Here is a 21,991-nt window from a genome sequence, read left to right on the forward strand (position 1 = left end):
AAGTACAGACGCCGCTGTTGAGGCTGATGCAGCAAGTAAATTAAAAGGGATCAATACCGGGAACGTTGTCGCTGGGTATGTCCATCCACGTTGTCATTTCCCTTCACAATAAACTCACCTAATGTTTCTTTAGGGTACGCAACTCGCATTTTCATCAACGTACAGATATACCCACATACTAACCCAGACTACAAAATAGTTTGCTACATTCTTTACGGATAAGCAGACACAATGGTATGTCGTGACCACTTTGTCTCTTCCTTCTGCAATTCGCATTGGCGCCAACACCGAGTCTTGACGCTAATCACGTGTTTGCTATTTTTTGGGATAGTCTTGGCAACGCTCGTCAGCCAGCTGGACAAATCGGTGTTGCTATTAACGGTGTCATTCCTGGTGCCATGCAAGGAGATTTCTGTGGCAAGTGCATGAAGATTACTGGACCTGATGGTGTTATTCCTAAAGCTGTGGTAAGAGCACTACAGTTTCAACGAGATTAAATATGTACTCGTCAATTTAATTTGGTCGAGTCTTGATTCCATTGCTTCCTGTAGGTCATTGATGTCTGTGATCCAAAGAACTGTGACTTCCACACTGCGTAAGTCTCCCAAGCAAGTCTCAACATTCGTATCAACCAAACTAAGGTATTTTCGTACTCACAACATAGCAAACATATCGACATATGGTCCACCTCTGCCTACAAGATGATTGGAGCAGTCAACGACGGCGTCACTGACGTCGACTGGGAATGGATTGACTGCTAAACGGTCACTTAGACACTTAGATACCTATTTAATCTTTTTATTTCAAGAGTTTGGAAGTTAGATCGTTAGAGAACCACTTTTTTATTGCAGCAAGACTTCATTCAATTATTTTTATTATAATCACCCAGTTCATCAAACCAGTAATAATGTAATGCTATCCATAATACACGGATTTTTTCGTAAATAAAGCCTTCACTTGATCGTGATCGTTGGTTTGCGCCATTTTCGCACTTGACCATTCAACAAGGACTCAAGCATGAGATTTTCAAGCGTCCCAAGCAGCCCGGATCGCTCGAATGGTGGCTTCCAAGAGCTCTCACTGCTAGACTCTGAGCCTAGACAGAGGCAATCTAATGGCACATCGCCACTTGAAGTGCTGCATGCCTTCCTAGTATCCATTTATATGAGCATCCTCTCACTATTCTCGAACGGATCTGGAGCTACGCCGCCGATTAAAATCAAGAATCGATCGTATACTGTTATTAGACAGCTCGGTGAAGGTAATTTGTTGTGTGTGATTTGTTGAGGCATCAAGTTTTTGTTGGTGTGGTGTTTGCAGGCGGCATGATGACCAAAGAAAAGAGGTTTACGATTGACTAATGCTTTGATTTTCGTTTAGGTGGTTTCTCATTCGTATACGAAGTCAAGGAATCCACACCTGGCGTTCCGAGCTCGCCACTTCGATATGCTTTGAAGAGGATACGGATACAGTTGCCTGAATGGGAGGATCGTGTCAAGTCGGAGATTGCAGCGTGAGTAATTCTTTTCATTGTGTCCAGAATTTGTTGCTCCTCACCACCTTCCAAAACGTAAAACCATTTCTTTTATAGACACAACCAAGTAAACTCCCCAAACGTTCTGAAACTCCTCGACTCTGAACTCGTCATTAAGAATGGACATGCTGTGGAGGGACTGCTGCTACTGCCACTGCTGAAAAACGGCACAGTGCAGGATATGATTGATAACACGCCAAGCGGTGAATTCATACCAATGAAGACTATATTAAGAGTATCGGTTGATGTGTGTCGTGGGTTACTTGCATTTCAGTAAGTTGCCAAAAACATCAGTCATATCCGTATGGATGCCGTTGGTAACCAAACCTCTTGGCCAGTTCACATCAACCGCCGCTCGCCTTTCGTGATTTGAAGGTACAACAAAGTATCTTATACCACCCGGATTTACGCCTCAAAAGCTGAAACCAGTTTGAATTCATAGCCTGCAAACATATTGATTGACGATGATGGACGAGGCGTCCTCATGGATTTAGGCAGTGTCGCTCCAAGTCGCGTCACGATAACATCTAGACGGGAAGCACTTGCGCTACAAGAGCTGTGTGCGGAGACTGTGACTGCTGTGAGTTAACATTTGGCTACTTTAATATCCTTTTTTTTTGGTGGACATCAACTTGGAAATTCTAACATCCATCCTTTTGTACAAAAATATAGCCATATAGAGCACCAGAACTGTTCGATCCACCAAGTGAATCGCAGATTGATGAGAAGACTGATGTTTGGTATCCAACGTTGTCCTTGGAATTATTTTTTTTGTTTGCCTTGTTTGCTAACCATCCTTTGCTTTTCGTGACAGGGCATTAGGATGCACGATATATGCCATGGCGTATCGTCAATCGCCGTTTGATGGTAGCATGACCGCTGCTGTTGGTGGTAGAGGTGAGCATCCGATACAATACCGTTCCGTTTTTTCTGCTGGCTCAATCAAACACTAAATCTTAACCCAATAGTTCATTTCCCGTCAAAGCCTGATCCATACGGCCCAGGATTCAGAGCATTCATTCAAGCCGTCTTGTCGACAGTGCGTATAAGTTACACTACAATAACTGATTCCAATAGCTGATTTGGGGCTTTTTTCGCGTAGGAGGGTAGATCACGACCTGCTGTTGGCGAAGTGCTGAGGAGGTTACAGGCTATGGAAAACAGTTTGAATTACACGCCAGAAAACCTCTGAACATTCAAACCATCATCAACAAACACACTGATTCACTTTACAATATTTTTGGTTTGTGTATCGGATTTATAGAAAAGTACATAGAAAAAGGCAGATACAACAACAGCGAGTTTTTTTTACAAAAAAGTTTTCATGCCGGCCACTACCACCACCAATTTTCTACATGAATATTACATTCTGATTCTTGGAATCATAAAAGATCAGATTCTCATCAAAGGCTCTCATAATACCAGCCATAACTTCCGGTGCAACAAATTGTGACGATCCAGGTAATCCAGGATTGATTTTATCTGGAATATCATGCACCATAATGCTGGCACTGTCGTCTCCTCGACGTGCAGCTTCACGTTCACATGTCTCTCGCACGAGGTGAAGACGTTCTTTGAACATTTCATACCTAGTTAAGAAAAGAATGTGTCATATCAGCAACACAGCACCAAAAAAATCGAATTCGTCATAGTTTAATACCTCTGGTCATCAAGAACAACAGGTGGCTGTTCTTCTTCTTCAGCTGCTGGTGCAGCCTCCTCTTCGTCAATGTCCATAGCATTACCAGGCTGTTCTGGTTCATCGTCCTCTGGCTCTTCTTCACGAATATCGTCTTCTGGAAGAGCATCGTCTTTATCAGCTGGTCCAACTAACCCGAACGTTTATATCAGTAGTTGTTAAGCTGACAGAAAATTACCCTTGATATCAATACCTCCTCCACCAAGCTTCATAGCGGGTTCCTTTGATGTTCCACTACTCTTCTTAGACTTGACCTTCGTCCTACACCAATCAGAGATAATATTGTGAGATACGGGAAACTGGAAAGAACCAACTTACAAACTATTTGGACTACGTACTCTCTGTACGCATCATCATCTCCCCCACCACCATGCTCTGGATCACCACCGTCTGATCCATCAGAATCTTCATTAGCAGCGTCTCCTTCAGTACGTCTTCGTTTAGGTTTACGTTTCTTTTCAACAACTTCTTTGAATAGTGCATATTGCAGCAATTCTTTGGCAGCTTCTGCATCTTGTTCTTCTACTTTGTTTGATAAGCGAGCCTTGGCATGTGCTGATGATAGACGAATCAAGGTTTCCAATGTACGTGGAGTGATTGGCAATGTCTGGAAGCAACAAAAGATTTAGCGAAAAATACCCTCCCATCTTCTATGGGATTTAAGCATTACCTTGTACTTGTTATCTTCTCCCTCATTACGACCTCTCAGATCAGCATAAGCTTCTGAAATAATATCACTAGCCTCTTCAGTCAAGATGGGCTTGACTCGAGTCTTGGCATAGTGAATATACTTTTTCAGGAATGGGATTGAGATAATCTCTGGCATGCCAGCAGTACGACCACGTCGAGAACGTGAACGTGAACCGGCTGGAGCAGCTGCCAAAGCACCATGAATAAGTGGATTGAATTTCTCATATACTCTAGTTCGTGTAGGCTCATCATCGTCCATGCTGAGCAATTGGAAGGGTACGTCTGGTATGGGAGATCCTGTTTTTTGGAATAAAGTTGGTCAGACGCAAAAAGAGGGCTGAGGCTCAAGAAACATCGCAAGGGATAAGAACTAGCAATACCTTCTTCATGACCAGCAGGTACATAGCGATGCATTCTCAAGACGTGCTCTGAGATTAAACGATTGTGTTCATCACTGAGATTGTCCAAGACGACAAATAACAAGTCGAAACGAGACAATAGCGATTCTGGAAGAGCAAAATTCTCGAATGGCTTCTTAGCATCAACGTACTAGTATGTAAAAATAACGAGGTCTTGGTAAGTTTTGAAAACGCTCTAATGACTGGAGGACTGAGTGCATTCCCAGAGAGACGTACAGAACCAAATGCAGGATTGGCAGCAGCAACCACAGAGCAACGAGCGTTCAAGGATGTATGAATTCTGTTCGATGTAAATATGAGAACCTTTTTTGTTTCCATAACATAAGGAAACAACCTACCCAGCTTTAGCAATGGTGACAGTTTGCTGTTCCATAACTTCGTGAATGGCAACACGATCTGATTCATTCATCTTGTCGAACTCATCAATACAGACGACACCACGATCAGCTAGGACCATGGCACCAGCCTCCAATCGACGTTCACCTTTTTGAAAAATACCAAGGAGTTCAAAACCTGTAACAAAAAACCAACTCCATTGGATATTACCAGTATCTTTATCAGTGGTCACAGCAGCAGTCAACCCAACACCAGAAGATCCTCTTCCAGTCGTAGCAATAGCAAGAGGAGCAATGTTGAGGACAAAACGAAGTAATTGAGACTTGGCAGTGGATGGATCACCAATCATTAGCATGTTGATGTCACTAAATTAAAAGTCGAGTGAATACTTTGCAAGACCTTCTGGCTCTTTCTTGCACTTGCCCCCTGATGTGCGTTCCATTAGGCAAATTCTTCTCAACACCACCCAGCAAGAGTAATAGAATAGCCTTCTTGATGTAATTATGTCCAAAGACAGATGGAGCCAATGAAGATGATAACAAATCAAAAGCGTTTTCCTTCTTGGCAATCTTTTTGATTTCTTGAATGTCGGTATCAGAAATCAATGGCTGTTGAATCTCTTTGCCGAGAGAACGAATGTTGTTGGCCTCAAGCACAGTCCTACACATCAAAATTCCATTTTAGAGCATAGATGCAAAAAGCGCTAGCTGACATCATGGTATTCACCAGAATGCCGATGAGTTTTCACTCCTCCGCTTAGTGCTTCGATAAATTCCAACAATACGAACACGATCACCCGGTTTGCAAACGTCTACGATGTCATCGTCCAGCACTACATCAATTGGACGTGGCAATTGACCAGCAGGTGCACGTTCAGGCATTTCCTGAAGACTAATTGTCTGGTAGTCACGATACGTAGACCATCCAAATTCAGTTTCTAGTGCATTGCCGGCATCATCCTAAATGAGTCAAATGACCATTAGCCTTGGATACTTTTGTATTTATCAAGGGGCTTCGTTTTGCAAGCAAAAGCACTCACCGCTTTAGGGTAAATTGGGCCATTGAACGATTCCTCCGTATGGACTTTGGAATGAAAGACATTTGTGACTGGACACCAATGAATAGTACGTTCAGCTTTGGGTCGTACCAAAGAGCCTAAACATTCCAATGTTGGCATCATTCAATTGACGACAAGGGCTTTTTTGCTGTCGAAACAAACAGCAATACTCACATCGCGTAACAATTCCTTCAACACAAATCAACTTGCCCAAATGAGCGGCACTCAAATTACGAGGACTCAACAAATTATCACCGAATGAACCTTCAAATCCAACATGAAATTTAGCGGTATCAGAGATCTTGCCATCACGGGCTGGATTGTGGAGTAGGAGTGCTACGTCCTTGAGAGCTCGTTCAAAAGGTGGGATGTAGTCCGTTGGATGTAGGAGTAGTCTAGTAATTCAAAAAGTAAGCCAGTACATCTGTTATTACAGTCATTTGTCTCGTTCTTGCATCACGGCTACCAAAGCATTCGATTTTCGTACCCTTGAGTATAATCAGCATTGTATGTCCTCAGGTGATTAATATTAATGACCAATCGTCGTTCACCAGCTGCAAGCATCTTGCGTATTTGGTCCTTGTATTCGCTCTGTCCATACTAGAAATACATCCAAGATGAACGAGTTAGCAATGCGCAGTGACAAAATCACTCAAATAGTTGGTGAGCTAGACTTGATCTTCACGTCATCCGTCCAGATGAGGACGATAATTCATTGAATTTGCAATGTTAAAATATGATAATCATCATATACGATACTTACGTCTTGATCTATGAATTCCTGGAAGAAGCGTTGTCGTTCGTTCGCCTGTTCATCAGCGTTCAGATTCTGAACTCCTCCAAGTCCTGCCATGGTTGATATAACTCAAAATAAAGTAATATAATTTATAGAGCTCTAATGTTTGTCTATTGTCTTCAGCTGAAGTATTGGTGTTTCAGATGAAAGTGTGAAATAACAAAGAGACGGGCTGCCAAGTACGAGCCTGAGGACGCGTCAAAGGCAATGGCTGACACAATTGTACAATTTTAATCATGATTTTATAATAATACGTGATATCTGTTCTTATTGAACAACATTAACAAATTATTTTCAACCAAGGCCTCCCAGAGCGGAAAACCCCTACCCACAATTCCTGTATCGCGTTTGTACTTTGGAGTTCGCTTGCAATGCATTTTACTACCAGACACTTGTAAGCTCAACCATCACTCAAAGACGATGCATCGATGCAAGTGAGGGATAAAGCTTTGTTGGTTTGTAGGATTATGAGTCAGACAAAAATTACGTTGTTATATACATAGTGAACGTGATTACATTATTGACACGTCGGGATGAATTCAAAATCACGTAGCATTATACCGTATTGGTGATGACGCCTGTTTCATAGCGAAGCCAGTCGTGAAGAACACTTTTCCCATCTCGTAACCTATTTTCGATAATGTTAACTTCATGTGTCATCATCACGAGAGAGTAATGGTTCAGCACTTACTGGATATCATGATGGCACAAGCTGGAGCAACTTTAGCGATTCGAGGTGACAATCCTCGAAACAACCCCTTCCAGCCATCTCGTTCCACAATAAATCTTATGAGGTTCAGCATTTTACCGTCTGCTCGAACATGAGTATCTCTCGATACTTGTCGTGTCGTTTTGGCGACATCGAATGGTGTCGTAATAGTAGCTGCGACCTGCAGCACAAAAAAAAAAAGATTCAACGTCCAGGATTGGTGGTCGATCGACAAGCGAATAACTTACCGTTCCAGATATAGCACCAGCTATAAACGAACTCCAAAAATCTCGTACAAACTCATTCGACATATTTGGTCGTGGTAATCGATGCCTAAGTAGTTCATATCCAGCCCAATACGTTGCTACGAATAAGTGGAAGCATTATTCATTGTAGATGGGCTTTTTTGTCGTCATGATAACTATTTACCAGAGAAGGGAACATCTCTCCACAGAGTAGGAGCTAAACCTCTCCATAACGAACTTGGCCCATTCTGTTTCACCATCTCAGCCACACCCAAGACAACTCTAGATATCGACTTGTCTGCTCCACCAGACTGCATTCTCGTTCGTACAAGTTCCAGTGGTGAGATGATTGTAGCAGCAAAAGCTAGTGCGAGTATAGAAAGACAAGGGTTATTCATTGCCAATCATTTTGGTGTACTACTTTTTGCGTTCAGCTTACTTCTAGCAGTAGCACCAGCAAACAATGGTGCATAGTCCTCCATCCCGCGTCTCCGAAACGAAGGTATCAGGTAATCACGGACGTTTTCATATCCGACATAGTAAATTACAGTAGATGGGACTGACATAACCCTACACATATTAAGAGAATGAGTACACTGGGCAAAAAACCGCTGAGAAGTCCTTTGAAGTACTCACAGAGTTGGTGATAATCCTCTCCACAGCTGAGGTATTCCTTCGTGTCTTACAATCTTGACGACACCGTCCTAACACAAATATAAATATTAACAAAACTGACTCCTTTTCATAACACAACCAAAACCTTACGAGCGTGCCAGTAAACGGAGTCGACACTGGTTTGATACTCGGTTGTGGAGCAGCAACACCCGGTATCCTCGCATCAAAACCTGACGGACATTCCATAGCAGGATACATCCTACACACTCCGCTATCCATCTCCATATAGTAAAACCGACAACACACTTCTTGAGCAACGGGAGGTGAAGGTTTTGTAACAATCACATCGGATCCCACTTGCATTCGAGTCTTGACTACATCGAATGGAGTTACTGTTAAAAAGAATGGTGTGAGTCAAGTGGGTTTGTTTGACTGATAAGCTTCAATTTCTTGTCGATGTGTGTTTTCTTGCATTACCAATAAGAGATGTCAAAACTGCACCAGCACAAGCCGACATCATCTTCTGGTAGGCATTGGGAGCAGATGGCTCAATCCCATGCATCGAAGGTGTAGACTAGATCGATACAAAAACATAGGTTAGTTAGTGACAGATCGACATCAAAGTTTTTTGAAAAGTTTCTTGATGAAACATGTTGGTGTGCATGATTTACCTCTGAAAGCATGCTTCCTATAGTAGAATCTATCGTTGACATTGCCGCCTCCTCGCCTCTCCAGATGCCAAAGCTTTGTAAAAGTGTCGGAGTCACTTCCAATCGTTTTTTGAAGTATGATTTCGAATCGCGTTACAAAACACTCAGGCCATAAAAAAGAATACGAGAAGGATTTATACTGAGCAACGCATGCTGAGGAACGCGAACTAGCAGAACGATGCGGATCAAGTGTAATTTTAAGTAAATGACACGTGTACAGCAAGAATTCTATTTGGGCTCAAGCCAAGCATGGAGGAGCTCGGATGTCGAGATACCACGCGTGGTAAATCCACTCAGATTCTCAATTTCCATGCTCCATCGTACCAGGTTTCCTAAAAGGCCAACTGTTGACAGGCCATCCTCTTATCCAGTTGTTCTTGACTTCCCAATGATCAATCCCGATCAATACTAGCACGACTACAATTTTTGGTTCCTCTGTGTCTCTTAACCGGGCTGGGAACCGGCTATGGCCACATTAACCGTCAGGGCTAGATGACCATGATACTTTAGCTTGAAACGAGAAGATTTTACTTGGATCTCCTGATACATAGCTTCTTAATGGGGTTTCGAGAGAAAATGAGTTCAAAAAAAAGTTGAAATCATACCCGAAAGCTCAAAGTTCAACACCATCAATGAATCTTGATTGTTCTAAGCAAACAACAAGAACTAGAATCAGTTGTAAATTGACAAACCAACACAACGTCTCAGGGTACTCTACTGCCACAATCACTTTGATACGATGGCCGTCATAGAGATGGGTCGTGTTGGTCCATGATTATTCATTGTTCTTGAACACTAGAGACTTGGACACCTAATTTCCGTGTGAGGGGAAATGAGTTCCAAAGATTGGATCATACACTAGATTTTAACACCATCAAACCGCTTGCTTGAATCTTGATTGTTTCCAATGGAAGGCAAGAAGAACTAGAACCAGTTGTATATTCACAAACCAAGACTACGTCTCAGGGTACTCTACAACCACAATAATATTGATACGATGGTCGTCTAGATATGGGTCGTGTTGGTTATGATTCCTTATCGTTCTTGATCACTAGAGTCATGGACAGCATCCACAAACCAACACGATTTGTCTCAGCTGGCTGGTTGCTGCAGCCTCTTGATCTGGACAGCTGCGATGATCTATGCGGTATTGAAGAATGTAAGGCACAAGTTGATGATTGTTGAATTTTGATGTGTTGATGTTGTTTGGCGGCAAGTCATCAAATGTATATTAGAAGTATAGATCAAGAGTAGTATCATGGATTTACTGGTCGACTCTCGTTAGCGCCTTTGTCTCAGCGTTGCCACCGCGAGCTTCAATGATGCCATTGCCAAATTCTCAACACAAGCTTGTGAAAAATGTAGACCAAAGTCGTTCTGAGTCCTACAATGATAGATCACACATCTAGCACATTGCTTACCAATAAGTCGAAGCTAATCCCGTACCTCCCGAAGCCATCCGGTGTTTGCAATTGCTCTTTTCGCAATTCGCAACAATCGCAACGTTTCGATGTTTTGAATCTTTGCAATTTGTTGGCACGAGGAACTACACATATCACGCAAGCACGCGTAGCAAACTGCTGGCGCTGCCCTCCTAATCATCTCAATAAGCAACAATTCGCTCATATTCGCATATTCGCTCTTCCAAACTCTAAAACTCTAAACCACCCTCATTAGAACCTGACAACCATGTCCCAACCAACGAAGGACTCATGCCAGTCATGCAAAGACGCAGGCGTATGCCACTGCACTCCTTCCCAATGTGCTTGCAATTCAAAAACAACACACAATGACCATGCTCCATCCGTACCAATAAGCTTTAAGAAAGCAGGAACCGTAAACCGCCCATCGTCACTCCCTATACAGTCTCATCAACTAGGTGACCTGGTATCAACACATCATCACCACCATGCTCATGGCGAAGAATGTAATCATGGAACCCACGATCATTTGGTGGATCCCTCTGCGCCGTGCAAATCATGTAATGAGGGTGTAGATGAGGACGCTATAGGAGCTGCCGCATCTGGTGTTGCACAGCTGCAGAAGGCATTGGAGGCTGCTGGGCTTTGGACTGTTGAGGGGAGGGCGAAAGCGTTTGGTGTGAATTCGAAGCTATGAAACGTATTTGATGCGTGGTGAATAGTAGATTGTTAGCGACCTGGATCAGTGGAATTTGAGAAATGGACAGTAGAGTTATCTTTGGAGAAGTTGGTCTGATGAAAACAATGACCATGTGAGGTTGGTTGCTGTCGAACATAGAAAACACGTCTTGTCTGAAGGGATTAATGGACCGAGTTCTTCTTAAATATATAATGGACCGAGTTCTTCTTAAATATATTAATATAGGGCATAGAAACTTGTAGAAATGTCGACATCTAAATAATAGTAGTAATTGATCTGAATTCAGCTCAGCTGTCATGTAAACGACCCTTTTCACGCGATTGGATTGATACAATACGTGAAACATCTTCAAAATGATACTACAACGCGTAAGGAACTAGTTTTCCAGTTTTCCCTACTTGCGTCCCTGCCTGCGATGTTTGACTCACCCTCCCAAATATCACCCCACTACAAAAATTTGGCGAAGTCGAATCGACATAGACAACCCCACCATCAAACAATCTGAGTCCGTCATTTTATCCTGATAATGCCAGGCTCTGCATACGCTTCACAACTGGCTACCATCTACTCCAATAATGTTCCAAAGGTGATTCGCACAAGCTTTGGAAAACACACATTTTGCAAAGGCAAGATTTTAACACGTTTTACACTATCGATCAGACCGATTACGATGTGATTATAGTTGGAGCTGGAGTTCTTGGATCTGCTATGGCATCTGCGCTAGGAAGGGACGGACGTCATGTACTTCTTATTGGTAAATCAAACATTGCAAACATCTGCAAGCAATCGCATCACACAATACCAATACTTACGATCGAAAATCCAACATATCTAGAACGAGACTGGAAGGAACCAGATCGTATCGTCGGAGAACTACTGCAACCAGGTGGCATCAACGCACTTCGCAAACTAGAACTCGAACATACCATCACAGGAATCGATGGAATCCCTGTTAAGGGCTATGTCGTGATTAAGGATAATGAGCCACAGGTCTTGACGTATCCTATGAGTGAAAACCCTATACCTGCTGCTCCAAAGAAAAATGGAAATGGGCTGGTCAATGGATTTGCGAATGGACATGTTGGTGATGAGAAGAAGCAGACGAGTGTTGGTGAATCGTTGGGTATATCCTTCCATCATGGGAGATTTGTTATGAATTTGAGGAAGGCTGCGAGGTCTGCTCCAAAGTATGTGCATGCCAAAAAATACAACTTCTCAGCTCCAAATTTTGCAGCTCACAAATCCTTCTCACACTCAGTGTTACATGTCTGGAAGCTACAGTCGCATCATTAACAAAAGGCCCAGTCGGAGACATAATAGTGGGCGTATCTGCTACCGTGAAGAAGGAAGATGGAGAATCACAAGAACGTCAAGTGAGTTTGATAAGACATTGACATATTTTTGTCGCCCCTCGAAAATCTAAATCAATCCTTTATTCAAACGATAGTTCAATGCACCATTAACAATAGTAGCCGATGGCTGCTTTTCCAAATTCCGTAAACAAATCAATCCTGAAAAAGATCCATTGCTGAAATCCAACTTTGTTGGAATAATATTACATGATTGTCCACTTCCATACCCTAGTTACGGACATGTCGTGTTGGCAAAGCCTAGTCCTATATTGTTATATCAGGTATGTTGGAGCGGGTTGCTGGAAACTGATGATTTCTACGACCTCAAAATGGCTAGCTTCTCTGACGGACTTTTTGCCTATTTAGATTGGAACTCATGATACCCGTATTTTGGTCGATATACCTGGAAAAGTACCTAGTGCTGGTAACGGCGAACTCAAGGTACTAACCATCACTCCACCGTTTTTGCGAATTTTTTTTGTCAACGCACACACACAACCTCCAACACTTTCTACACTCAGGAATACATGAAAACAACAGTCTCCACCCAGCTCCCCCTCGCAATCCAACCCAGCTTCCTCGCAGCCCTCGAATCAGACCGTCTCCGCGCAATGCCAAACAGCTTCCTCCCACCTACAACCAACAAGCAACAAGGCGTCATCCTCCTCGGTGACGCCATGAACATGAGACATCCTCTTACCGGTGGTGGCATGACTGTTGCATTATGGGATGTGGTGCACGTCCGTGATTTACTGTCAAGAGATAAAGTGCCGTCGTTAAGTGACTCGAAAGCTGTTGTTGCATCGATGAAGAGGCTGCATTGGAAGAGAAAGCCGTTGGCTAGTGTGGTCAATATTTTGGCGATGGCGTTGTATGATTTGTTTTCGGCTGGTGATAGTAAGTTTGGTTGGATTGATTTGCAGTGTTGACACAATACTATCATCTACTGGTTGTGGGAGCTTTTTTGGTTGCTCACCGTCCTCCTTCGGCGGCTTTTCTTCGATAGATCCATTACTCAAGGACTTGCAAGCAGCATGTTTTGGATACTTCAAGTTAGGTGGTATATGTGTATCTACTCCTGTTGGTCTGCTGGCAGGGTAAGCTCAATTGATACTTAAAATGTGTCGTACTTCAAGCATGATTTACAATTTTTTTTTCGCTCATACCGTTTCAACATATTTCTTGTGATTTGATACACCCTCCTTCCTCCTCTTTCAATCAACTAACTATTCTTCTTCCACCCCTCATAGCCTCATCCCATCACCCATAACACTAATACTCCACTTCTTTGCTGTCGCACTCTATGGCACCTTCCTGATTTGCAAGTCCGGACCATTCTACAAGCTACCATTTAATATCATTCGAAGTGTGCAAGTACTTTATAAGGCTGTTTGTGTTATTGGGCCTGTTGCGCTGACAGAGTTGAGGAATTAGAGTTGTGAGTGGGGGATGGAAGGTGGAAATAGTTTGGAATAGAGAACTTCACCAATACTGGTGTTTAATGGCTTTTTTTGTCTCGCTTCTCTGAACACAATTTATTATAAGTATACCATTAGAATTTTTCCTTACTTTTTTCATATAATACACTGTGCTCGTTAGAAACAATACACTACTTGGATTTTTCTGTAGCTTGTGCTCTTGGATGGCAGTTTTGCAATGTTTATTAAGCGATGCAAAAACAAGCCCTTCACACGCTCGCTGAATGACGCAAGCTTCGTGGTCTCGTCTGCTCTTGTTCAACCAACAATGGTCTGCAACATGGAACCGTTTCAACAGGTCACTCTGGCAATATGAGCAAAGTGTTGAGTAAGTGTTATTATTAGTGCAAGTTCTATATGATACATTCGTGCATGTCTGACGATGCCAAGAAAAGGAGAGCAGAGACATAGTCTATCGTTTGACCCAAGTATAACGTTTACGAGCTTTAGGCAACCCAGTCTTCTTCCTCTCTACTTGTCTCGTATCAACTTTGGTCAATTCAGCTAAGAAGTAGAAATTGAAGTGTGAGGAAACGTATGTATTGAGAGAAAGCTGTTTTTTTTTTCCTTGCCAGCTCGTAACGTCAAACAACCAGAAAAAGGAACCAACTCCACAACATACCTTGTTTAAAAGCCTCACCCAACGCCGGCTCATGCACCACCAAAGCCCTCGCAACCGCCACCATCACAGCACCCGCCTGTCCCGCCAATCCACCTCCTTTCGCCAAACACCATATATTATATTTCCCCAGCACGTCACCAGCAACCAGCGGTTTCATAACGACGTCTCGCTCGAGTGCTGATTTAAAGTAGTCGCCCATTGGGATTCCGTTAATGTAGATGGCACCGTCGCCGGCGAGGATCCATGCTTGGGCTTTGGCTGTTTTGCGGGATGCGTATGCGTATGATTTGCCTTCGGCGTCGAGAGTTGGAGGTGGAGGTGGTTGTATGGATATGTCGCGGCCGAGTTTTACAAAGCGTTGGAGGAGGGTGGTTATTTCTGTGTCGGCTACAATGAGAGTTGGATGCGGTGTTAGTGACGTTAACGTGGGTGGGTAGATACGTGACTGATAAAGGTGTAGTGAGGGTTCTTCATCACTAAACATGCAAAAAAACGCCTTGCAACTCTACTCATAAGTACCTTGAGGTAGCCCATCCGACTCATCACCCACAAACCTCCTCTGATACAGCACATTCAGCTTTGCAATAAACGAGTTGTACGTGAGTTCATCCATTCTATAACCATACGTAGCCTTGATGTCGTCGAGTGTCATCCACATTGGGTTGTTTTTGATGTTTTGAGTAGTGGATGTTGGCAGGCCACCACGGGATTTGATGAGGTTGTTTACTTTGATTAGGGCATCATAGTATTTGGGATTGCCAGTGAAGTAGCCTGCGTGAAGGCCTGATTCTGTTGTTGAGTAGGATGCTCGATGATGTGGTATGGATGGGAATGGTTTGAATGGTTTGCGTAATAGGAGGAGACACGTCGTTCTGGCTGTGGGAGTAGCCATCTGACTATTATTGTTACAGCTTACTACTACACGCTGTCTAATTCTCTTTGCTAATTCTATATGTTCTTTAAGCGTTTCTCGTTATCGTTGCACGAACGTTTGTCTCTGAAAAAATTTGAAGTCGTCGCTCGAGGTTATATAGGAGAAGGAGCGACATATATATAATTCCATCTCGCCCTATTCTCATTATGGCTGCAGTATCAAATACCCTGAGGAAGGCATCAGGTACGTGGTCGTAGAACGAGCTTGGAAGAACTCGGAACAGGTTGAACGTTGAACGCTGTCTATGGAACTGGACAGACAACACAGACCTCATCACTGATATCATCATCGCATTGCTACTACTCTACTACTCTCCTTCACTGCTTGGATTTCGTTATATGTCAAACAACGACATCATCATTAAAACTTTGCCATTTCGGGCAACATTAGTTCTGGCCAGAGGTCTCGCTACCGCTGCAAGGACTTATGATGACACTTACTCAAATCTCGCTATTGGAAAACATACCAGAGTCCTCGTACAGGGCTTTACTGGAAAACAGGTATAGCAAGAGTAACTGCTGGTTGCAAATGTTGAAAACCCGACACATCATATTCAACAACAAACACTTACTATTAGGGCACATTTCATGCCAAACAAGCTATCGACTATGGCACAAATGTCGTCGGTGGTACTTCTCCAAACAAGGCTGGAACCACACATTTGGGGGCTCCGGTATTCGCTACTGTAAAAGAGGTAAACATGCATAGCCGAAAAACACCTTCTGCTCCATCATCTATTCCAACCTATGTCATCCCTGACCACATACATTCGTCTCACTTCCACCTCATCACCTACGCAGGCAATGGACAAGGTCAAACCAACAGCCTCAGTCATTTACGTCCCACCACCAGGTGCTGCCAAAGCAATCCAAGAAGCAGTAGAAGCCGAAGTCCCCCTCGTCGTATGCATCACTGAGGGTATCCCACAACAAGACATGGTCCGTGTAAACAAGATATTAAAGGCTCAATCTAAAACTCGTCTGATTGGCCCCAACTGTCCTGGTATCATCAAACCTGGTGAATGCAAGATTGGAATCATGCCTGGGCATATTCATATGCCTGGAAATATCGGTATGTGAGATGGGGATATGGGTGTATTGTGGTGAAAGACAATGGCGTATAACGAATATAGGGGTGTTTTGTGCCTCTGTGCTTTTTCTTGCCATCCTTGACCCATCTCATAACCCCCACTCACTCTCTCATCAATAACCAATCATAGGCATCGTGTCAAGATCTGGTACCTTGACATACGAAGCCGTCGGCCAAACAACCAACGTCGGGCTAGGCCAAAGCCTCTGTATCGGTATCGGAGGCGATCCCTTCAACGGAACCAACTTTGTAGACTGTCTCCGTGTCTTCCTCGCAGACCCACACACTGAAGGTATCATCCTCATTGGAGAAATCGGCGGCAGCGCTGAAGAAGAAGCTGCAGACTACTTGAAACATCACAATATGACACTCAAGAACCCTAAACCCGTTGTATCCTTCATTGCGGGACGAACTGCACCACCTGGAAGACGGATGGGACATGCGGGGGCTATTGTTAGTGGGGGTAAAGGAAGAGCTGAAGATAAGGTTGCTGCGTTAGAGGCTGTTGGTGTTATTGTTTGTCCAAGTCCTGCTCAGTTGGGTGTTGCCATGAAACAGGTATGTTTGTAGTATACGAGGATACCGATATTGTGCTTTTTTTCGTTTGCTGACTCTGAATTTCGTGCCATATAGGAAATGATCAAACGCGGTCTGATAAAATCAAAGTAAAAAGCAGAATATTATAGAAAACAATATGATTTTTTTGTAGCGCCCATCAAAAAATTCAGTTGATATGGCAAAAAAGAACCGATGCTCACCGTGCTGCATGTTTTGGCAACAAAGCTTCAAATAACACATATATGAGCATGCCCACAAGCTCAAGCAGCGACACTCCAGTATCACTATGCATACGATTCGCCAACGGAAAAGAAGACTTATCTCTCCTATTACCTTCCACAACCTCCACAATAGCAGATTTATCACAACATGTAAAAACGTGTTTTCGTCAACTTGACATTTATCATCTAAAGCATAGCAAACTAACTTGTATAATATAATAGGTCCTACGAACCAATCCAGCATGGCAAACACAGCACCTCCGCTTCCTGTTCAGAGGCCGAATCCTCTCACAATCAAGCACCATCAACGATCTAGGAGTTGATGTCACATCACCAGACAACCTGCCGCTTTATATACACTGCTCGGTTTCTGAGACGCCTGCTAGTGAACCTCAGGTATATGACGTACCTGATTTGTGGTGGGATTGGAACTGAGGTGTTTGGATGTGTAGGTGCCTGATATGACGATTGCACGATCAATGGGACTGGACCGGTTGCTGGATCTGGGATTCTCGAGAGAGGAGGTGGAGGTGTTGAGACATCGGTTTCATTCTATGAGGGGCAGGCCGTATGCGAATGGGGAGGGGGAAGGTATGTTGACGGTTTGAACAAGACCTGAGACGTTCACATACGTCGGTTTTTTTCGCTTGCCTGTCTCGGCTTATACCTGATTACATCGCAGGTGTCGAAGCAGCTGCCCAAGCAGCTGAAGAAGAATGGATTGAGAATACGGCTGTTGCGCAACGATCTGTTGAAGCAGGTAGTCTGCACTTTTACGCATGTTTTCCCGCATTGTGTTAACTCAGCGATCTTTTGATGTAGTGGACGGATCCAGCTTTGATATGCTGAAAGGCCTATTCGTTGGATTCTTTTTTGGAGTTATTGCGATATTGTATCTGCGTGAACCGAACGTCTTTAATCCGAGGCAGCAGATTGGTATGTGCGGTTGTGATGTATGCTTTGTGAGTATGTAGCTTGATGGTTGTTGCTTCTTTTTTGATAGGTGTGATTTGTGGGTTGTTGATATCAATGTCTTTTGGGTTTTTGAGGATGTGAAGTGTATATGAAGGGGAGGGATTGGAACGAAGGAGACCTCATGATGTTGTACTGTATCACCTTACGATTAAATTAAGTTGATGAAGGGACGGGTTTATGTTTGATCCGAATGGTGGTTTTGGATGTAATGGCTTTTTTTCCGGTTTCTGGGCGGGTCGGAAATCAGTGAGATGGAAACAGGTGTTCTATTGTTGTTTGATTTTACGCTGTGGCAACTTTCAGCCCTTGAAATGGATGTCAAGGTGAAGAATGCTACGGGGATGCAGTGAGATCAGGCCAATCAAGCAACGGCGTCGTTGACGAAGTAGGCTTGAGAGTCGATGGCTAAGAGGCGCTGAGAGGTCCGTTCGCTGTTTGTTGCTGTGTGCGTGGTCGATGATCGTCAACATCCAAGCCCTTCCGGCACTTTTTGTTCTCAACCATTTGGTCAACGGCTTCTTCCATTCACATTATAGATATCGTTGTCAAGTCCGCAAAACAACAGTCTCCTTTGATGCTTCACATTATCTGACTCTCAAGTCTCTGTCTTGACATCACTTAAACCTGAACACGCCGTTACTGGAAGACTACTTTGAAGCGCTGAAAAGCTTACAACAGACTCACCATGACTGTAAGATGGTACTGCTTACTGATCTTCCGCAAGGTTGGTACGTGTTGGTAGAGAAGTGCTGGTTGAAGGCAAAACAGTTGCCATTCAGGGTGTTTCATATGAGTTTTTTTGCTGACGCTTTCGTCACTGTTGTGGGGCTAAAAGGAGGTGGAGGTGTTGAGCTTCTCGGTCATTGGCATGGGTGGTTTGGGTGCTTGTTTTGGTTTTGGGTGCTGGTTTTGCTTGTAGTGTTCAAGACCATGTACAAAAGGGGTATTGCCAGGAATAAATACACAACAATCACCATCAGTTTCGTGGACATTGTTAAATTCCAAACTTAAATCCGAGCACCTTTTTTTGGCACCACAAGACGTCACGAATGTTACGATGTTGGACGGGTTCGGGACCCTCCGCGCCAGCCTCGAATGAGACCTGTTCTATATGTTGCCGTATGATCCAATTGAACGTGCGTGTTGAGATCTCAAACATCGGGTTTCCATAAATTTACAAATTTATTTGCAAGATCTATATAATGCAGCAATTTACAAGAAAGAAAAAACGGATTTACTAGCGATGGTCGAGAAGCCTACTGGCTACTACCGGCGGAACAGCGAATTGCTTCGACTAGCCTATAAACCATTTTCAATTTCTCAAAATGCACCTCTTAATCAGTCATTTCGTCAGGAAATGGGCTCACCTCGGCCAAATCAGCACTTTCATTGCTTACGATGGTCAATACCTTGCATCGTTTTGACTCTGCAGCAGGCAAGACCGTATCCAGCTCTTTCTGATAGACATCTCCATCTGCGTCCGATTGTAAACTTACTCCAACCATACGTTCTATCAACCAGATAGCTTGATAGGCATTGAGAATTTGCGTTTCTCGTATCTGCCTGTCAGCGTGTATCCAAAAGACCCCCCATTGAGCAGCCAGGCCGGTCAAGACCCCGATTGTCCATAAACAGGAATGTACATCTGCCGAAATGAGTTCAGTCATTACTTGGTATCGATTTCCGTCGTTGAATATATCTATCGCTTTCCCATCCTTGTTCAATGATTTCTTCACTTCAATGATGGCCACCAGAGACTGCGATACGCTTCCCAAATCTGACATTGTTGTTAACAAAGTCAGCAAAAAAACCACGGAAAACACAAAAAAATTGCTGCCATCGATACCTGAGCGATAGAGAACCACATCGGTAGTCCCATGTACATTTACTGGAGCTTTCATAAAGGAACCTTTCGGTATCGACAATAGCTGCTTGTCTCCAGACACATCCTTGATTTCACAGTGGTCCCTATGATATGCCATGTCACTTCAGCACCAAGCACAGACGAGAACACAATGTACCTTTTCAGCCTCGCTGACGGCAAATGCTTTCTGAACCATTCCATATATTTATGAGCTTGTTGATCTTTATTAGGCCCTGCTTCCCAAACAAAAGGTTCTATAATTTGGCTGGGTGGCTCTCTGAACTCCATATTTTGGTCGAGTGGCTTTATGTACTGCGTAGCTGATATGGGGACCAAACTGAAGGAATTCAGTAACAGGGCCAATTTAGGCTGGTCTACACTTGAGACTGCAATGCTGTCCACAATAGTCTCCTTCACTACAGACAGAATACTTTAGACTCTCTGATAGAATGAGACATCTCCACGGCTCACATATTTGCTTTATCTCAGCCTGCTCTTGCTTAATCTCGGTCTGGTTTTGCTTAATCTCAGACAAGAGGGCAAGTACTAGTCAAAGGGAGGTATCGAGTGTTTAATGGGGGGCTTGGTTTGCGAGGCAGCGATGGCGGCTGTGGTTACCCTGTCCTTCCATGGTAAATGACATTCTACTAGTTTGAGAGAGAGTAGGTATGACGACTCTCAGTGGATTGTCGTCTGATGTTCTGGTGATGTCTTTGATTGCAGCGCTTGGTTTGAGTGGCTGTTTGCATTCCGGATCAGTATACACATACAATTGAGCAGCAGCGACACCAGTCAAGTGATGCTGGAATGTCTTTTCAACCAGATGTTGTTTCAAATCATGTACAATTCTGTCTGGAGGAAGCTTCACCTTTCTTGCCCGCATGCCTTGGACTTCAATAGGCTCATTGTTGGCGTCTCGCTGGTATAGCTGGACTCATACTACTGCTGGTTTCATGGTCCTTTTATACGGCAAGTATACATATACCTTGATTTACGATTTTCTACAAAAGGTGGAGAAGAGGCAGAGAGAGGGAATGCATAACAAGACGGGACAAAGAATGCCAGAAAATTATGCTAAATCATGCTAACATTCAATATATGTCGCTATAAAGGAGTACTGCCGTTAGGTCTGATTTGAGATGACATTTGAAAGGCCAACACACACATTTGACCACTCTGTAGAACAGGAATTGTCGAGCTATACTCTGTCTTACGTAGCAGGATCATGATCAAGAAAGAAAGAGTCATCTCGTTCCCAGCGCTGCTGATTTCAAACGATCATCAATTCACAACAACATTGTTGAACGAATCGCGTCAAGATTTCAAGCTGATGGAACTCTGAAATCTCGAATTACGTGTTTCAGTGTTTCAGTCTTTGAACGCGTGTCATCTCTTGACTGCTCTGTGTTTGACCTACATCAAAACACTCACACCAAAACCAAACACAATATACCCAACCACCAAAACATTGAAAATCCTCGTATAACTATGCTTATCCACCTATCTTCACTACATTACATGCACTCCAACCCCAATCATCATCAAAGCCTCGAAAATCTTTGACTCGAAAACGCACAACAAGTCATTTATTCAGCAAGTCGCATAATACCCACTGAAGGATTGCAAGATTATTGATCCGATAAGCAACGCACGATATGCTGAACGGGGACGTGATTTGTCGCTTATGGTGGTGCAGTTGAATCCTCCGCCCTACTAACTCACAGTGCAGAAGGCGAGACCTCAGACATGTTTTGCCTATGAATGTGGAAGGCCTCGCAAGGTGTGGATCGTCCTTGCCCTGTTTTTTGCCTTTCTATCGCAAATTCCGTAAGTTTGACTGTAACAGATAATCGCATTGCCACCACTCATGGTTGACAGGTACCAGATTGCAAAATTGGTACATTTGTATCATGTTGTTATAAACAAGATGCTATGGCCTGAGGGGCAATTGACTTCTGAGCTCGCAG

The 21,991-nt window shown here is 43.5% G+C and overlaps 7 protein-coding genes across 7 annotated transcripts; 4 read left to right on the forward strand and 3 right to left on the reverse strand.

Annotated features, from left to right (window-relative positions):
- Positions 1-1,017: 1,017 nt before the first annotated feature.
- On the forward strand, positions 1,018-2,726 carry SmJEL517_g01729 (uncharacterized protein; the record flags this gene model as incomplete). The annotated part of the gene is made up of 9 exons (XM_031167657.1): positions 1,018-1,261; positions 1,381-1,513; positions 1,592-1,807; positions 1,873-1,909; positions 1,977-2,114; positions 2,207-2,274; positions 2,349-2,431; positions 2,503-2,573; positions 2,637-2,726. 9 exons carry the CDS (start codon positions 1,018-1,020, stop codon positions 2,724-2,726), a joined length of 1,080 nt encoding a protein of 359 aa, XP_031026343.1.
- Positions 2,727-2,885: 159 nt separating this feature from the next.
- Positions 2,886-6,588, reverse strand: SmJEL517_g01730 (uncharacterized protein; the record flags this gene model as incomplete). The annotated part of the gene is made up of 15 exons (XM_031167658.1): positions 2,886-3,123; positions 3,195-3,363; positions 3,412-3,494; positions 3,572-3,840; positions 3,904-4,220; positions 4,304-4,472; positions 4,559-4,622; positions 4,681-4,825; positions 4,889-5,043; positions 5,078-5,338; positions 5,405-5,637; positions 5,718-5,833; positions 5,910-6,130; positions 6,223-6,335; positions 6,499-6,588. 15 exons carry the CDS (start codon positions 6,586-6,588, stop codon positions 2,886-2,888), a joined length of 2,643 nt encoding a protein of 880 aa, XP_031026241.1.
- Positions 6,589-7,076: 488 nt separating this feature from the next.
- SmJEL517_g01731 (uncharacterized protein) lies at positions 7,077-8,813 on the reverse strand (the record flags this gene model as incomplete). Its single annotated transcript, XM_031167659.1, has 9 exons — positions 7,077-7,159; positions 7,223-7,421; positions 7,489-7,604; positions 7,670-7,849; positions 7,925-8,055; positions 8,122-8,189; positions 8,251-8,492; positions 8,578-8,674; positions 8,772-8,813. The coding sequence occupies 9 exons, from the start codon at positions 8,811-8,813 to the stop codon at positions 7,077-7,079; spliced, it is 1,158 nt and encodes a 385-aa protein (XP_031026242.1).
- Positions 8,814-11,457: 2,644 nt separating this feature from the next.
- SmJEL517_g01732 (uncharacterized protein) lies at positions 11,458-13,717 on the forward strand (the record flags this gene model as incomplete). Its single annotated transcript, XM_031167660.1, has 8 exons — positions 11,458-11,517; positions 11,592-12,118; positions 12,190-12,304; positions 12,379-12,564; positions 12,650-12,724; positions 12,805-13,180; positions 13,290-13,380; positions 13,534-13,717. The coding sequence occupies 8 exons, from the start codon at positions 11,458-11,460 to the stop codon at positions 13,715-13,717; spliced, it is 1,614 nt and encodes a 537-aa protein (XP_031026239.1).
- Positions 13,718-14,173: 456 nt separating this feature from the next.
- Positions 14,174-15,275, reverse strand: SmJEL517_g01733 (uncharacterized protein; the record flags this gene model as incomplete). The annotated part of the gene is made up of 3 exons (XM_031167661.1): positions 14,174-14,265; positions 14,384-14,770; positions 14,903-15,275. 3 exons carry the CDS (start codon positions 15,273-15,275, stop codon positions 14,174-14,176), a joined length of 852 nt encoding a protein of 283 aa, XP_031026240.1.
- A 188-nt stretch (positions 15,276-15,463) lies between these two features.
- SmJEL517_g01734 (succinate---CoA ligase (ADP-forming)) lies at positions 15,464-17,075 on the forward strand (the record flags this gene model as incomplete). The annotated part of the gene is made up of 6 exons (XM_031167662.1): positions 15,464-15,500; positions 15,708-15,817; positions 15,895-16,011; positions 16,118-16,388; positions 16,537-16,964; positions 17,040-17,075. 6 exons carry the CDS (start codon positions 15,464-15,466, stop codon positions 17,073-17,075), a joined length of 999 nt encoding a protein of 332 aa, XP_031026245.1.
- A 131-nt stretch (positions 17,076-17,206) lies between these two features.
- On the forward strand, positions 17,207-18,241 carry SmJEL517_g01735 (uncharacterized protein; the record flags this gene model as incomplete). The annotated part of the gene is made up of 6 exons (XM_031167663.1): positions 17,207-17,335; positions 17,408-17,581; positions 17,638-17,776; positions 17,868-17,945; positions 18,008-18,121; positions 18,189-18,241. 6 exons carry the CDS (start codon positions 17,207-17,209, stop codon positions 18,239-18,241), a joined length of 687 nt encoding a protein of 228 aa, XP_031026246.1.
- Between the last annotated feature and the right edge of the window lie 3,750 nt (positions 18,242-21,991).

This window comes from Synchytrium microbalum, assembly GCF_006535985.1.
Source record: "Synchytrium microbalum strain JEL517 chromosome Unknown SmJEL517_scf0006, whole genome shotgun sequence".
NCBI lineage: Eukaryota > Fungi > Chytridiomycota > Chytridiomycetes > Synchytriales > Synchytriaceae > Synchytrium > Synchytrium microbalum.